Source organism: Vitis riparia, chromosome 12 (genome assembly GCF_004353265.1).
Source record: "Vitis riparia cultivar Riparia Gloire de Montpellier isolate 1030 chromosome 12, EGFV_Vit.rip_1.0, whole genome shotgun sequence".
Classification (NCBI taxonomy): domain Eukaryota; kingdom Viridiplantae; phylum Streptophyta; class Magnoliopsida; order Vitales; family Vitaceae; genus Vitis; species Vitis riparia.
Window position 1 is genome coordinate 11105643 of NC_048442.1, and position 17085 is coordinate 11122727.

Consider the following 17085-nt stretch of genomic DNA (forward strand, 5'->3'; position numbering starts at 1 on the left):
TGATGCCATCTTTCCAAACTGATGAGTCTCTCCCTGAATCTTCTAGATCCTCTCATCAACACCCTTTCTGCCTCCAAGACATCCTCAAACTCAAAGAGAATTAAAGACCCCCCAAAAATATGCACCTGCATGCCACATCTCAACTGCCAAGTGCTCCTTGCCCACAACTCCAACACCTGAACCTCTGAAACTAAAAAAGGTCCCTCCTCCATCTTCCTAACCAAGCACCTCCTAAGCTTCTCTTCTCTGCCTTGCACAGCTCCTTCTCCAATCTGCAACCAAATAGTCTCCTCCTCCAAACATTCATTCTTTTTTACTACACTTGCATACGACATCCTCTCACTTCCATCTTCCCACTATCAGCCTTCCGGCTGTTCCCAAACACAGCCTATGGCTCCACATTTTTCTCAGAAAAAGGAACCACCCCGAGCGCCCTTAAATTCTCAGCCACTATGAGCCATCCCCCATGGATTCCTTCTCCTTCTGGGAACACCAGGGAGAAGCTCTTTTTTTCTGCCGTGACCACCTTGCAGAAAATGAACCTTCCAGCCCCATTCTCCCGGCATTCCAGTCTAAACAACCTTCCATTCTCCTTCCACCCTTTGCTCCACCTCGGCAACTCAACATCTCTGCAACAAGCTTCCACTCCTGCCAGAAGGCAGCTTAGACTGAGCTCCCCAAATCTGACCCACCTGGAGTAACCTCTTCCACGCTCCACTATGACCCTCTCAGACTCCCTCCAAGCCCCTCAATAGAGATCTCAAAGGACTTGGACTCCACTGCAAACCACCGTTTTCCTTCTTCCCTCATCCCTGGCAAGCAATGCAATTCATCTCATTTTCCCATCATGAAAAACTTCTAGTCCCACCATAAACTACTGGTATCTTTTTAGAGATGTTAGCCTTATTGGAGGGTCTGTTGCAGACCAAAGCTTTGTCTATCCAATATAATCCTAAAGGGACATTATGCTATTGTAATATCTTAGGTGTCTCATAGGGAGAGGCTCATAGAAGTTTGATAACCGGATATGCAAAATAATAGGTGTCGCTACTCACTAGTGAGTTGGGATGCTCCTCTTGGGTTCCTCCTTCAGCTAATCAAATCACAAACCAATTAGTCAAACAAGAAGCAAAGCACTTGGTCTCCTTTGTTGGAGATTTTCTTTCACCATAGTGTATAAAGCTGCTTTACCATGTGTACATTGTTTTTCTTTTCCTTGTGAAGATTGTCCAGTTTTTTGTGGAGCAGGATATTGTTTACATTCTTATCAACCAATGTACATCTTTGGAGGATTGCTCATCCTTCTTGTATTTAACATTTAATGAATGAAGATATTTGCTTCTAATAAAAAAAATATATATTTTCCCTTTAATTTGATGGGCCATCCATATCATACAACACATAAGAGTCACTACTCAACTTCATCCATTCTGCTTCAATTTTATGCACATCATCCACCCCAATCTCCCCTTATAAATAATTGATTCAAGATAATGGAAATAATCACTTTAGGCGTCTCTTGACCATAATTTTCACCTTACTCCTATTTCTGCTCCTAGTTTTACTAAAATTATATTCTATATATTCTAGATGTTTGTTTTAGCCTGCAAAAATTAAAACATTTGGATTCTAAAGTATCTTTTCATAGCTCTAACTAGGAATCAATCACTTGTCTAGTTTCATAAATTAAAGTAGATAGTTGACAAATACTATGCACTAGGGACATCTTCATAAATATGCATTGTAAGTTATGATAAGTTTATTCATAACCAATGCAAGAAAACAAACAATTCTTTATATCACCCTCATGCTAGTTAGGACCCTAGGTACATGTCATTGATCATATCATTACATCTAGGACCTTATGCACAATTCTTTATATGCTTCTTCTAAGTCAGATTCCTGTGGAGGTCTTTCTTTCTTTTCTCTGAGCTCTATATCAAATTCATTTTCTAATAATGACCACTTCACTCATTTCTCAAAGTCTAACCTGGTCCACACTTAAAACATGTCACCAAATCCCAATGCAAATTTCAACAGATGTCAAGACGAAACTTGGAAACCAAGTGTTTACAAACTGAGAACGTTCACTAATGCAGAACAAAATTGAACAGAAAACGAAAACACCAGCATATATATATATATATATATATATATATATATTATGAATGAAAGGTAGGTTGGAAAGAAGTTTACCATATGCATTTCCAATCTCATTGACATTTGAGATAAAGATGACTAACACCAAGCAAACCACCAGCAGAAACCAGTTTATGACTGGAATATAAATCTGGCCCATGAATTTCCGGGATGTATGAATGATTTTAAGGCGAGGGAAACAACCAAGTGCTGTTGATTGTTTTACACATGAAAATGTGGCCGTTGTCATTGCCCGACTGGCAATTAGTGCAGCAATGTTGGCAATGAGGAAGACTGGCCAGAAAGCACCACCTGGAGACAGAATAAAATTTCCTTCAGTTCCTTTTTCTTCAAACAATAGGCATGCAACCACAATTTCTTAAAATTCAACCTACTTGTTTAATATAATCACACACAACACATTGCATCTAGGAAGTTAAAAAAGTATTATTATAAATAGGTTTTGCAAATTAGATGATAGACACACATGAACTGATTAATAGAGAAAACAATGAAGCTTACTTGGGATAGAAGAAAAGAAGAGTTGACCATATTGATCATGGTTTTCCATAAGGTATGCAGCTTGACCAAGGTAGCCCAACAGAAGGCAAGGCAGTACAAGAAACACAAAGGTAAGCTGCAAACCACCAATACCAAATAAATTAGAATACATTGATCAGAACATGTAGGAGTAGTAACAGAGGAGAACCACCACAAGGTGCAATATTCATTATTCTATATTAAAGGGTACATGTTGAATAAATGATCCAGCAACTTCTATTTCATTCCTACTTTACCTGCACTGATCTTACTGGAAAGTAGCAAAGATCTGCAAACATTGCTTCAGAACCTGAATCAAATAAGTCATCAATGAAATATTAAAGAGGGAAGGAATAATAAAATTCATGTAACCACATAATTTCCATGTCACCATATCTGAATTAAGAAACAATGATAAAAAAAATATCAACTAATTCTATTATTATTTTGATTTATGAACTGTCAATTCATTACATTGGTTAAACAGTAGATTCATTAATAGCAGAACATTTTCATGTCTAACATCTGTGCTGCAGCACATAAGCATTACATAATAGGTGTAGATGTTTAATCCTAACATTATAAAAAATTAGTAAGATTCATGTATATGGGTCTATGGGGTCATAAACCTGAGGAGAAGGTGATTTGGGATGGCATTCAATAAAATGCAAAGAAGATAATAGGAAAACCAAAGACCAACCTATCAACCTAGACAACATTGATATCATAACTGACAAATCAGCAGAGTAATTGACCCTATAACATAAAAACTTCAGTTAATTTTTGTTTGATCATTACTTTCCATATCTTTTATTTGAAATTCCACTATCAGTAATTACAATTTGCATATAAAATTCTTTATTAATTAAAAAATAAATTGCACTTGAAAATATCAGAAACTTGACAAATAAAGAGAGAACTTAAGACTGAATTCAGAACACACTAATGGAATTCTAAAATAAGCATTTAAAATGCCATCATTTCCTTTTTCTTCAAAAATAAACTTCATTCTCCAACATTGTAACTCTGCCATTCAAACAACAAAATAGTAATCCTCTCTCCTATGAGGTATCTTTCTAATGACGATTCTCAGCCAGTTTTCCATTTGAAGAGATGCTGATTCTTTATTTAAAGTCATGATCAGTGATGGACTTGTGGACTTCTGGATTAAACAATATTCTTTTATATGTAAAAAATAGAATATATTAAAATAGCAGCTACAAAAACAGGGGTGCAACCTAACAAGTAGGCATACAGATAGCACAAAGAGAAGGCAACAAAAGGACAAGAAAATACAAGGACCACAATCCTTCCCTATCTAAAACCATCGATAAAGTCCAAAAGAGAGCTGAAGTCCAATTGTAAAGTGAATCTAGACCAATCCATAAGAGATTAAAGAAAAAATTATTTCAATCTTTGATTGAAAGTTCCTCTTCGATAAAAACGTTGTCATTCCACTCTTTCCATAAGCACCAAAACAAGCATATAACAGCCAACCTCCAGGCCTTCCTCCCCCTTTTGTCAAAGTCTCTCACATGCCAACTCAAAAAAAGTTCCTTTAGTGACACTAGAAGAATCCCCTAAATCCCAAAGATAAAAGGTAAGAGATCCTATAATAGTCAGGCTTTAACAAAATGGATGAGAGTATCGTTAGTTGTCTCCTTGCACACCTTACATAAATTTCATTTTTTTTTCCAAGGATCATCCTTTTCTCACTAGTCTACCTCTATGCAAACTAAATGAAGAACCTTCACTCTAACCACAAGGTTGGCTAAGGAAACACTTCCTATATACTCATAATCCACAATAGGTGTAGTAAGATTTAATGGGTGTTCTTTGGGTAACCCACAGCTGCTAGGAGGATAGTAAGGGGTCCATTCAGTATAATGCTGAGAGAGCCTTCTCTAAATGTAGAGATCCTAACCCCTTTGGAGGGTTTTTCCAATCTTTCAATGGAAGAAGATTCTGAATGTTGTCATATCTTAGGTGACTAAGAGAGAAAGGGACCTATTGAAGTTTGATTGTTTACTTGACTAAGTTGTTGCCATTACTTTAGAATTGGATAGTTACTTTCATTGTGCTCCTTAGTCAATCATGTGGTGGATATCTTAGCAAAGCACAAAGCCAAGTGTCCTGCTCCTTTTGAAGCATATTTTTTTTCTTTCTATTACCTTTGATAGTTGTATTAAGGGAGTTGTAACCATCTTCCTTCTGCAGTTAGATTGTTTATTATCCTTCTTTTTTGTCAAATTTTGTATAGCAAATTATATAGTTGACCAAAGGAACATCCTTCTTTGTACTTACTATTCTAGTGCAATGAAATGGCTGTTGCTAATGGAAAAAACTAATTGCTCCAAAATCTGTAACACACTTTTATTGACAGATTAAGACTAAAGCTACTCTCCAGAGACAAGGAAATGGAACCGGTAGATTTTTCATTTGCCAATGACCTTGATCTAGGACTCAACCAATAATGAGATATTGGCTAGAAAAAGGTTCCATGACTTGGATGCCCAGCCAATTCGGTCCATCAAGCGCTCCTCATCCAAATACAATAGCCCCCTTTAATCGAATTAGGATTTTTTATCTTCTTACTTGCTGGCCTTGAGCCTTTTGCCTGCTTCTCGCAGCAGATTTGTATGCCTATTTTGTTGATCATGATGCAGAGCTATTCAAGATTCTTCATCGTTCACAAATCATTTCCTTTTATGAGTACGAGAGGGTTTGGTTCTTTCAACAGCTAGGCACCACTCTCTTTCTGAGTTATTCAAGCTTTTTCATTCTTTCGTGCCATGGACCCTATTTTATTTAGGAAAAACTGTTGTTTCTAGGTCGAGTTCCTATATTCTCTTCTAATTTAATTTTTCTGCTGTCTCCTAGTGTTTGTCGTATTAATTTATTTTTTTCATGGACGGGAAAAGAATTGTAAGACAAGTAATGTATAAAATTTCAAATAAGCTATCTAACATACTCTCATTATGTATGATACTGAGTAAATATAATCCTTCTAAAAGTCCAAAAAAAATAAAATAAAAATAATTATCCTTTAAGATATTAGCAGCACAAGAGGCTTGATTTGTCTATAACATATGTTGATGATCAAATGCTCAACATGTTTTTTAGTATGTTTAGTTGCAAATTAAACTTTTGTTTTTCAATTTTTTTTTTAATCCAACAACTCAAAGGGATCTATCTATTTATCCATTATAAATAATCTAACAATGATATATAATATTTTTTAAATATTATTATGTTTTTACAAAAATTATATATAAAGAAAATTGTATTAAATAATCCAGAAATTTCCAAAGATTTCACTGTGGAGACAAAGGGAGACGAAGGGATTTCACGTTGCAGTTTGGCAAACAAGGTGTGTCTTCCTCTCTCAGCTTCCTTTGAGAAGGGCCATCCTTTGGCTGGGGCTTTTGTTCCAAAATCTCTTCCCGTTTCCTCTGTTTCCGCTTTTCACTCTTTTCGGTGCTAGCCCATTTCTTTGATTCCACTAGAGTCAAACTTTTTTGTTTCTCAGGTTGTTCCATTTTCAAATTTTCCTGGTGATGAGTATAGCCGTTTTGTTGGTGTGCCCATTTTAGAAGGTGTGGCATCCCCCTTAGAAGCCTCAAACCAAAATTTTAAAGACTGTTCTTTCCTTAGGGAACCACTTAGTAGCCCAGAGAAGCTTTGTGTCTCAGGTAGGGTGTCGTCCCTAGAGCCAGAACCTCTCACCCTCCCGTTGGAAGGTTTTCAGATTGAGGGCCTCACGCCCAGGAAGATGGTCAAGGTTCAGTCGATTTTGGAGAGTTTAAGGATTAGAATTGTCAGAGATAATGGAAAAGGTGCGGCAATAGAGAGTAGGAGTACTCTTTCTGCGGACAAGGTCTATTTCAGAAGGAAGAGAAAAACTGTTTGTGGAATCCAAGGAGAGGCTTAGGTCTGGTTGCAGTTTGTGTTGGGTTTTTTTATTTACATGAAGATCTTAAGTTGGAATACAAGAGGGTTAGGTTCCAAGAAGAAAAGGAGGATTGTGAGGAATTTTTTAAGTTCTCAAAATCCAGATGTTGTGATGCTTCAGGAAACAAAGAGAGAAATTTGGGATAGGAGGTTTGTGAGTAGTGTTTGGAAAGGTAGAAGCATGGAGTGGGCTACTCTTCCTGCTTGTGGGGCTTCAGGGGGGATTGTGATTATGTGAGATTCAAATAAGTTAAAGTGTACAGAGAAGGTGCTAGGGTCTTTATCTGTAACTATGAAGCTAAATTATAGTGAGGAAAGGTCTTTTTGGTTAACTTCAATGTATGACCCAAATCATCCTTTGTGGAGGAGAAATTTTTGGTTGGAGCTTCAAGACCTGTATGGTCTAACCTTCCCAATGTGGTGTGTAGGAGGGGATTTTAATGTAATTAGGAGGATCTCTGAGAAACTGGGTGATTCTAGGTTAACATTCAACCTGAGGTGTTTTGATGTTTTTATAAGGGAGAGTGGTTTGTTGGATCCCCCTCTAAGTAATGCGGCTTTTACTTGGTCAAACATGCAAGTTGCTCTTATTTGCAAGAGGTTGGATAAATTTTTGTTTTCTTCTGAGTAGGATTCTTTTTTCTCTCAAAGTCTTCAAGAGGCGCTTCCTAGATAGACCTCAGATCATAGCCCAATTTGTTTGGAAACTAATCCTTTAAAATGGGGTCCGACTCCTTTCAGGTTTGAGAATATGTGGTTGCTCCATCCTGAGTTTAAGGAGAATTTTAGAGATTGGTGTCAAGAGTGTACGGTTGAAGGTTGGGAAGGTCACAAGTTCATGAGGAAATTAAAGTTTGTTAAATCAAAGTTGAAAGACTGGAATAAAGTGGCCTTTGGAGATTTAAGAGAGAGGAAAATTTTCATTTTTTCAGACTTAGGTAGAATTGATCTAATTGAACAAGAAGGGAATTTGAATCTTGATTTGTTATCAGAAAGGACCTTAAGAAGAAGGGAGTTAGAGGATTTGTTATTAAAGGAAGAGGTTCATTGGAGACAAAAATCTAGAGTCAAGTGGATAAAAGAAGGGGATTGCAATTCTAAGTTCTTTCATAGAATGGTCAATGGAAGATGAAGCAGGAAGTTCATTAAGTCTTTGATCTCTGAGAGGAATTCGTTTTTGGGAAGATCTTTGGTGGGATAACCAGACTTTGTGTTCTCAATTTGCTAGTCTTTATAGAGTTATTTCTGTGAAAAACCTCACTTTCTCAAATGTCCTTGGCAATTCCTTTCCACTGTCTTGGAATTTTAATTTTCGTCGCAATCTTACTGATACAGAAATTGATCTCCTTCAGAGATTAATGTCCTCCTTTAGTTTAGTGCTTTTCTCTCCTTTGGCAAATTCAAGAGTTTGGTCTTTGTCATCATCAAGCTTGTTTTCAGTGAAATCTTTTTTCTTGGCCTTGTCAAAAGTCTCAAATCCTATCTTGTTCCTTCCGGCCAAGTTTTTGTGGAGTTCAAAAGCCCCCTCAAAGGTAAGTCCCTCGCTCGGTTAGTAGTACATGGGAAGGTAAACACCAATGACAAGTTGCAATTGAGAAGACCCTACAAATCCCTCTATCCTCAATGGTGCATTCTTTGCAAAGGAAATGGAGAATCGATCGACCACCTTTTTCTTCATTGTCCTGTTACCATTGGACTCTGGCACAAGCTGTTCAATCTAGCAGGTTTGGCTTGGGTCCCTCCAAGGAGTATTGTGGACATGATGGTTATTGCTTTTAAAGGTTTGGGGAATTCATTAAGAGGCAAGACACTTTGGCAAATCGCTTGCCTTACTTTGTTATGGATGGTGTGGCAAGAGAGAAACAATAGGATTTTTGAGGATAAGGAGAGAACGGAAGAGATGTTATGGGACTTGCTTCTTTTATATCCCTCTCTTTGGGCCTCTTGTATTGCAACTTTTAGCGGAGTTCCTCTTAGTGTTTTACAACTCAACTGGACTGCGGTTTGCACTTCAAAAGTTTGAGAGTGTTAGGGTTTTTTTTTTGTTTTTAGTTTTCTAAAGTTGGGTGTTTTCTCTTTTGTTCAGTTTTTGTTTTTGTGGGAAGGACCTCTCATCCTTCTCTTGTTTTCTTCTCTTTCTCTTCTATCTTTTCTTATTTTAATATAAATTTCTTCGTTTCTGATTAAAAAAAACAAAGTCATCATAAAGGCATAAGGTCAAAATCATAAACTTAGTGCTTTACTATGGTGCATTTGAAAAAAAAAAAAAGAAAATTGAAGATTCTCTAAAGGATGGGAACTAGCAGAAATAAATTTGAAAGGCATCCTCAAGTCTTTATTCCCATGCTGTTGCATTTGAAAAGAAAAAATAAAAATAAAAATTGAAGATTCTCTGAAGGATGGGAACTAGCAGAATTAAATTTGAAAGGCAACATCAAGTCTTTATTCCCATGTTGTTGGGGTTCTTTTGAGGAGGGAAGTTTGTTAACTAGATTTTTTTTTTAATCAAAAACGATATCTATATATATAGATGTATGTATAAGTATGTATAAGTGGGGTATGCAATCTGAGATGTCTGCTAAAAGAGGAGGCAGATGCTGGTTTGCAGTGGACTCAAAGTCTTTTGAAATTTCTGTGGAGGTGTATGGGGAGAGACTTAAGGGAATCATTGTGGAAAGGAGTAGAGGTTTTACTTTTGTGGATTAAGTTTGGAAACCTCAGTTTGTGTTGCTTGTTGGAAGGAGTGGAGGCTTGCTGCAAGGGTGTTATTGTGCAGGGTTTTGTTAAAAGTTGGGAAAATGGAGGAAGGAAGTTTAAGCTAGAAAGTCGTGCAAATGAGGCAAGTAGGTTCTTATTATGCTCTGTGGTTGACTCGGAATCAAAGAGATATTGTTTAGTGTTTCTAGAAGGAAAAGGTATTTTGGGAGGTTGGGTCTTGTTGGCTGAAAAGCTTCGCTTTCTTGGAGTTTTGACTTGGGATGAGCCCAGGGGAACTGCTGCTTTCTATGGGACAGGGCGTACAGATGGGGAATCTGAGGGGAAAGCCAAAAAATCCTATGTTGATGTGGTGAAAATAGGAGCGAAAAAGTTAGGGGAAGCAGTGTGGTTATAGTTGGGGGAGAAAGATATCCTAAGTGAAAGGGAGTTATTGAACCGGTGCCTAGTTGGGAGATGGGAACAGTCTCCAATGTCAGCTCCAGATATGCCCACTCTCGAAAGTTAGGGAAGATCCCTGTGGAATATTAAAGGAGGGGTGAAGCTTGCGAGGCTAGGGGGCCCTCTCTTGCTGATCGAATTTGAGAATAAAGAAGAGGCAGATAAGGTGCTTTTAAGAGGACACCAATGGTTCAAGGAGTCGATCCTGCACTTGGATAGGTGAGACCCAAAGGTGGGGTGTTCTCAAAATGGCGAGAGGGCTAAGAGTGTTTGGGTGAGAGTTGTGGGTTTGCCGTTGCATTTTTGGAGCCAGAAAGTATTTAGAAAAATCGGGGACTGCTGCGGGGGGTTGTCGCAGTGGACGAAGACACTGCTAACTTTAAGGAACTACAATGGGCCAGATTATTAGTGAGATCTGAAGGTTTAGAGTGGCCGAGCTCCTTGCAAGTAGCAGTTGGGTCTTTTTGTTATGCATTCCAGCTATGGTGGGAGGTGAAACCAGGGATGTCGGAAGTGGTTCCAATGATCAAAAACGAGAAGGGTAAGGAGCGGGAGGTTAGGGATGATGGAGAAGGAGATTCACACGCTGGATTCAAAATGGTGAAGGTACAGATGCATGGGGAACCTGCAAAAGTGGCTGAGGCATGCGAAGTTGGTGAAAGGGGCTGCAGAAAGGAAGCTGAGTCCTTTAGTACTGTGTCGGAAACAGTAGCAGAGGCTGATGAGACAAAAGGAGGCCAGCGATCAGATTGGGGGAAGAGTTCTTTTTTCGGGCCTGGAAAAGAACTTCCGTTGGGCCGGCAAAGGGAGTCAGGGCTGGGGAGAGGGCCCGTTGAGGAGGGCCAAGTGTTTGAAGTCTTTAAAGATTTAGTGGAGATGGGTCGGCCCATGACGGAGCCTTCTAAAGGCCCAGTGGTGGTGGGACAACCCAACTTGGAGAAATTAAAAGGGGTTAGGGCTTGCGATGGGAGTCTGTGCGTTTGTGGAGAGCAAGAGGGGGAAATGTTTGGTTCCCAACTGGGGTCGCTTCATCCGACCTTTAATCTCACAATGATCATCGACGAAGCGTTGATGGAGGAGGCTTCCAGGTACTCTGATCAATTCTCTTGTTCTTTGTTTTCTTCGGGGAAGCGGGAAATCTCTCTTTCTTCTACTCCTTCTAGGCAGGATGGGGAAGGTTTTGCCATTGCCAGGGTTTCTGATCGGGGCAGTGGTTCAGAAGCCGTAGGGGGAGATGTTATGGGCCCGTTAAGGATGATATTGGCGGATGGGAGGGAGGCTGAGGTCTTGGATCTGGCGGGTAGGGAGTCTGGGACTTTTGAGGAGGCATCAAAGGGGGTTTCGGAAAGGGTCTCCCAAGAGGATGAGGAGGAGAGGGACGAAGAGGGGGAACTGTGTTGGCATTCTAGTAGCTTGGCTAAGTTTAGCCGCTATCTTGGAATGCCGACGGAGGGCTTCAAAGGGGAAATTTTGTTTTTGCTTAAAAGAATGAAAGAGAGGAAACTTCAAAAAGGAAAGTTGAATAGTAGAAAAAGGAAAAAATTGGAGTCGTCAAAATTCGAAAGAGAATTGAGAAAGTTGGAATGGACAGTGAACCATCTGGGAGGAGGAGGAGGAAAAGGGGAGGGGGAGTACGAGCAGGTCTAAATGAAGCTCTGACTGCTTACTTGGAATGTAAGAGGGGCCAATAATTGCGAAAAGAGGAAGATGATCAAAGCTTTGATAAAGAAGAATAGGGTGGATCTGGTTTGCCTACAGGAAACCAAGATACAGGAAATGTCAATGGGCATTATCTATAGTTTAGGAGTGGGAAGATTTCTTGAGTGGGGAGTTGTAGATTCAAGGGGCGCAGCTGGAGGTATAGTGGTGTTTTGGGATAATAGGATGTTGGATTTGGTCGACCTTCAAAAAGGATTATTCCCTATTTCTTGCATTTTTAAGAGTTGCAAGAATGGTTTCATATGACGTTTACAGGGGTTTATGGCCCAACATTGAGGAGGGATAGGGAGAATTTTTGGGAGGAGTTGGGGGCCATTAAGGGGCTTTGGAATGGGTCGTGGTGCGTTGTAGGGGATTTTAATGCCATTCTAAGTTCAGAAGAGTGTAGCAGAGGAAGGAGCCTGAATTCAAATATGAGAAGGTTCTCAGAAGTTATAGAAGATCTAGAGTTAAAGGATTTGCCTATGGTTGGGGGTCCTTTTACTTGGATTGGAGGGGTGAATAATTAGTCTTTTTCAAGGCTGGATCGTTTCTTGGTTAATGAGGGGTGGGACAGTCATTTTGGTGATGCGAGGCAGTATGTCCTACCAAGAACTGTGTCCGATCACTTTCCGCTTCTTCTGGACGAAGGGGGCCTGAGAAGAGGCCCTTCCCCGTTTAGATTTGAGAATATGTGGCTAAAAGTAGAAGGTGTTAAGGACCTTTTGAAGTATTGGTGGGAGGGAGGTAGCTTCAGTGGATCCCCAAGTTTCATCTTGGCAGAAAAACTAAAATTTCTGAAGGCTAAGCTGAAGGAGTGGAACATAAACACCTTCGGTAGGGTTGAATATAGAAAGAATTTGGCTTTGGAGCAGGTGGAGTTTTGGGATGCCAAGGAGAAAATTAGCAGACTGTCGTTGGAAGAGCTAGAAGCTAGAAAAGAAGCGAGGGAAGATTATAAAAAATGGGTCTTACTTGAAGAAATCATGTGAAGGCAAAAATCTAGGGAAGTATGGCTGAAAGAGGGGGATAGAAATACCGGTTTTTTCCACAAGATGGCCAATGCTCACAGGAGGAGGAATAATGTGGACAAAATTAAGATTAATGGAGCCTAGCTTACGGAGGAGAATGGAATTAGGGAAGGGATTGCCAATGCTTTTAGGTTGTTGCTCTCCAATTCGGGGAATGGCGCCCTTTTGTTTCCGGGTTGCAATTTGAGACTTTGGAGCCTTTGGACGCTAGTGCCTTGGAGATTCCTTTTACGGAAGAGGAGGTATTTGATGCACTATTGGGCTGTAATGGGGATAAAGCCCCGAGGCCAGATGGATTCTCTATGGCCTTTTGGCAATTTGCTTGGGATTTCATGAAGGCTGATGTGATGTGTTTTTTCAAGGAATTCTATGAAAATGACAAATTTGTTAAAAGCCTAAATGCAACTTTTGTGGTCCTAATTCCAAAAAAAGCAGGGGCTAAAGCCTTAGGGGATTTTAGGCCTATAAGCTTGGTGGGAAGCTTGTACAAGTGGCTGGCCAAGGCCTTAGCCAATAGGCTAAAAAAGGTGGTTGGAAAGGTGGTCTCCAAGGCTCAAGGGGCGTTTGTGGAAGGTAGACAAATCCTAGATGCAGTGTTGATAGCTAATGAAGCCATTGATTCGGTCCTCAAGAATAATGAGAGTGGCATTTTGTGCAAACTGGGTATAGAGAAGGCGTATGATAACGTGGACTGAACTTTCATTCTCACAATTATGCAGAAAATGGGTTTTGGGGAAAAATAAATCAGGTGGATAAAGTGGTGCATATCCACTGCAAGTTTCTCCGTGTTGGTCAATGGAACCCCTACGGGCTTCTTCCAAAGCTCCAGGGGTTTGAGACAGGGCGATCCCCTTTCCCCTTATCTCTTTGTGATAGCTATGGAGGTCTTTAGTGCTTTTCTCAAAAGGGCTGTAGAGGGAGGTTTCTTATCGGGTTGTAAAGCGAAGAGTAAGAGTGAAGAAGGGGTCCTAATTTCCCACTTGTTGTTTGTTGATGATACACTGGTGTTCTGTAAACCTTCTCAAGACCATTTGACTTATCTTAGTTGGTTACTTATGTGGTTTGAGGCCGTTTCGGGATTGAGAATAAATTTGGAAAAAAGCGAACTCATTCCAGTAGGGAGGGTAGAGAATATGGATGATCTTGCTTGGGAATTTGGTTGTAGACTAGGTAGTCTTCCAACCACCTATTTGGGGATGCCCTTGGGTGCTCCTTTTAAGTCAGTTACAGTTTGGGATGGTGTGGAAGAGCGCTTCCGAAAAAGGTTAGCCATGTGGAAGAGACAATATTTATCCAAGGGAGGGAGGGCGACTCTTATTCGAAGCACGTTATCGAATTTACCCATCTATCTCATGTCATTGTTGTGCTTACCAAGCTCAGTTAGACAGAGATTAGAGAAGATCCAAAGGGATTTCCTTTGGGGTGGGGGCAATTTGGAGCTAAATGTCACGGACTTAGTCGTTCACTAAGCTCGTGCGGCACTTAGGCAAGTCAAGACGCTTGATCTTGCTAAGTCAGCCTTGATCCCCAATGCTTAGCTTGCTCGGCTAAGACACTTGCGACTCGAAAGCTTAAAAAGCTTAGTAGGCAACTCCTTAAAGAATGGAAGCTCTTTATTACTCAAAGAAGCCTTTACAAGTGCTTGGAAGCTCACTTGCTTGGTGCCTTGGCCAAATGAGGCCCTCACCTATTTATAGGCACCAATGAAACTCTCTGGAACCTTGGAGGGTTCCTTACAACTCAAGACTATTCTAGAATGTCCTACATCATTCTAGGTACAAGCCTATATACAAGTATATACAAGAGTCTTCTAGATTTCTCTAGAAAGCCCCGGACTCCTCTCGTGCCTTCCACCATGGTGTAGAATTGTGTGGATTCCTCCAGGCTTCTCTAGAACCTTCCACACTCTTCCCCCTCTAGGAGTCTCCAGAAGCTTCCTGGCTCTTATATAAGGCCATGGGGAGGCTCATTTGAATAAGCTTGTGACACTCTCCCCCACCTATGCCGCAGACGTCCTCGTCGCGCCTTCTGCCCGGAACCGCTCGATCTACTCCTGGAACTGCCATAGTGCCTCTGCTGGCTCCCAGCTAGCCTCGCTTTCTAGTAGTCCCTTCCACTTCACTAAGTATTCTGTAGCAGGAGGTACTCCTCGTCTCCTGATGACCCTATCTGCGAGGACGTGTTCTACCTCCTTATCATAGGAGGTCACGACCGCTGTAGGTGCCCTCTTGGACAACCCTCGGCTTGGATCATCCTTGTCTCCGTGATAGGGTTTCAAGTAGCTTGCGTGGAAGACAGGATGAATCTTCAACCTCGGGGGCAGCTCGACTCTATAGGACACCTTGCCAACCTTCCCAAGTATAGGGAAGGGTCCTTCATATCTCCTCACAAGGCCCTTATGCACCGGCCTTAGGGACTTGAATTGTTGAGGAAGGAGCTTGACAAGCACCATGTCTCCGACCTTGTACTCCGTGTGTCGTCGCTTCTTGTCAGCCCACTTCTTCATTTTCTTAACGGCCTTGTCCAAGTACGAGCGTGCTATGTCAGCTTGCTCATGTCACCCTTTTGCGAACTTGAAAGCCGCTGGACTTCTCCCCGTGTAGCCAATCATTAGAGTGTGAGGAGTTAACGGTTGTTGCCCCGTAGCTAGCTCGAACGGGCTCTTATTGGTCGCCTCACTCCTTTGCAGGTTGTATGAGAACTGGGCTATGTCTAGTAGCTTAGCCCAATCCTTCTGATTAGCACTCACGAAATGCCTTAGGTAGAGCTCCAGTAAGGCATTCACCCTCTCAGTCTGCCCATCTGTCTGTGGGTGAAAGCTTGTGGAGAAGTGAAGCTCCGAACCCATAAGCTTGAAGAGCTCCGTCCAAAACTTCCCAGTGAAACGCGGATCGCGATCACTAATGATGAACTTTGGCAACCCCCAATACTTGACTACGTGCTTTAGGAATAGCATCGCCGTCTCTTCCGCAGTGCAGTCAGTCGAGGCTGCTATGAAGGTCGCATACTTAGAGAACCTGTCCACTACCACTATGATCGTCCCACTGTCCTCCGACTTGGGTAGCCCGATGATGAAGTCCATGGTGACGCTGTCCCATGGGCGCTCTGCTATGGGTAGTGGCTCCAACAGGCCTCTAGGCTGTCGTTGCTCCACCTTGTCTTGTTGGCACACAAGACAAGTCCTCACATAGGCCTCAACCTCATCCCGTAGCTGAGGCCAATAGTAAGCCGACTCGAGTAGTGCCCTCGTGCGTCGTTGCCCAGGGTGCCCAGCCCATTTGGTGTCATGGCACTCCTTTATCAGGTTCCGCCTTATATTCCCCCACTTAGGCACATAGAGTCGTCTCCCCTTAGTGTAGAGTAGGCCGTCCTCCACCCAAAACCGCTTAGTCTTCCCTTCATGAGCCAGGGTGATGAGGCTCTTAGCCACTGGATCATGTTGCAACCCCTCCCTTAGAAGCTCCATTATGTCTCCTTGGGGCTGACTCGTCATAGACGCTAGCTCCGCTTTGTGGCTTAGGGCATCGGCCACATGATTAGCACTTCCTGGCTTATACTCCAGCGTATAGTCGAACTCGGCCAGGAAGTCTTGCCACCTAGCTTGTTTAGGACTCAGCTGCTTCTGTGTCTGGAAGTAGCTAGTGGCCACATTGTCGGTCTTCACTATGAAGTGAGACCCTAGCAGATAGTGCCTCCAGGTGCGCAAGCAGCGGACGATAGCAGTCATCTCCTTTTCCTGCACCGTGTAACGCCTCTCCGTGTCGTTCAGCTTGCGGCTCTCAAATGCGATTGGGTGCCTTTCTTGCATAAGGACTCCTCCAATAGCAAAGTCTGAGGCATCTGTGTGTACCTCAAAGACCTTGGTGTGGTCGGGTAGTGCCAACACTGGCTCCTCAGTCACAGCCTTCTTCAGATCCTCAAAGGCTTGTTGGCACCTTTCATCCCACTCCCATGCCTTATTCTTTTTAAGAAGGTCAGTGAGTGGAGCGGCCCTTGCCGAATAACCCTTTATGAACCGCCGGTAGTAATTAACTAAACCAAGAAAAGATCGGAGTTGAGGTACCTTGGTTGGTGGATCCCATTCCTGGATGGCTTTTACCTTGCTGTTATCCATCATCAGCTTGCCATCCTTGATGCGATGCCCTAGGAAGCTCACCTCTTCCTTAGCAAATGAGCACTTCTCCTTCTTCACATATAGCTCATTCTGCCTCAAGATCTTAAAGACCTTCCTCAAGTGCTCTACGTGTTCCCTCAAAGTGTTACTATAGATGACTATGTCATCCAAGTACACCACCACGAACTTGTCCAAGTATGGGTGGAAGATCTTGTTCATGAGGGTGCAGAACGTTGCTGGGGCATTGGTGAGTCCGAAAGGCATCACTAAGAACTCATATGAGCCATACCTGGTCACACATGTAGTCTTTGGCTCATCTCCCTCCGCAATCCTGACTTGGTAGTAGCCTGACCTTAAGTCCAGCTTCGTGAAGTACCTTGCCCTTCCAAGTTGATCGAACAAGTCAGCAATGAGCGGGATGGGATACTTGTTCTTCACCGTCACCTTGTTGAGTGC

At 41.8% G+C, this 17085-nt stretch overlaps 1 protein-coding gene across 4 annotated transcripts in view; it reads right to left on the minus strand.

The window, feature by feature from the left end:
• LOC117926641 (potassium transporter 7) overlaps positions 1-17085 on the minus strand; it is a 73209-nt gene that overhangs the window by 25861 nt on the left and 30263 nt on the right. For all 4 annotated transcript variants that reach the window (XM_034845822.1, XM_034845821.1, XM_034845820.1 and 1 more), the window contains exons 6-8: positions 2937-2989; positions 2662-2776; positions 2197-2451 (exon numbers count right to left, since the gene is read on the minus strand). In XM_034845822.1, the coding sequence (XP_034701713.1) occupies positions 2197-2451; positions 2662-2776; positions 2937-2989 (423 nt within the window). The remainder of the gene's footprint in view (positions 1-2196; positions 2452-2661; positions 2777-2936; positions 2990-17085) is intronic.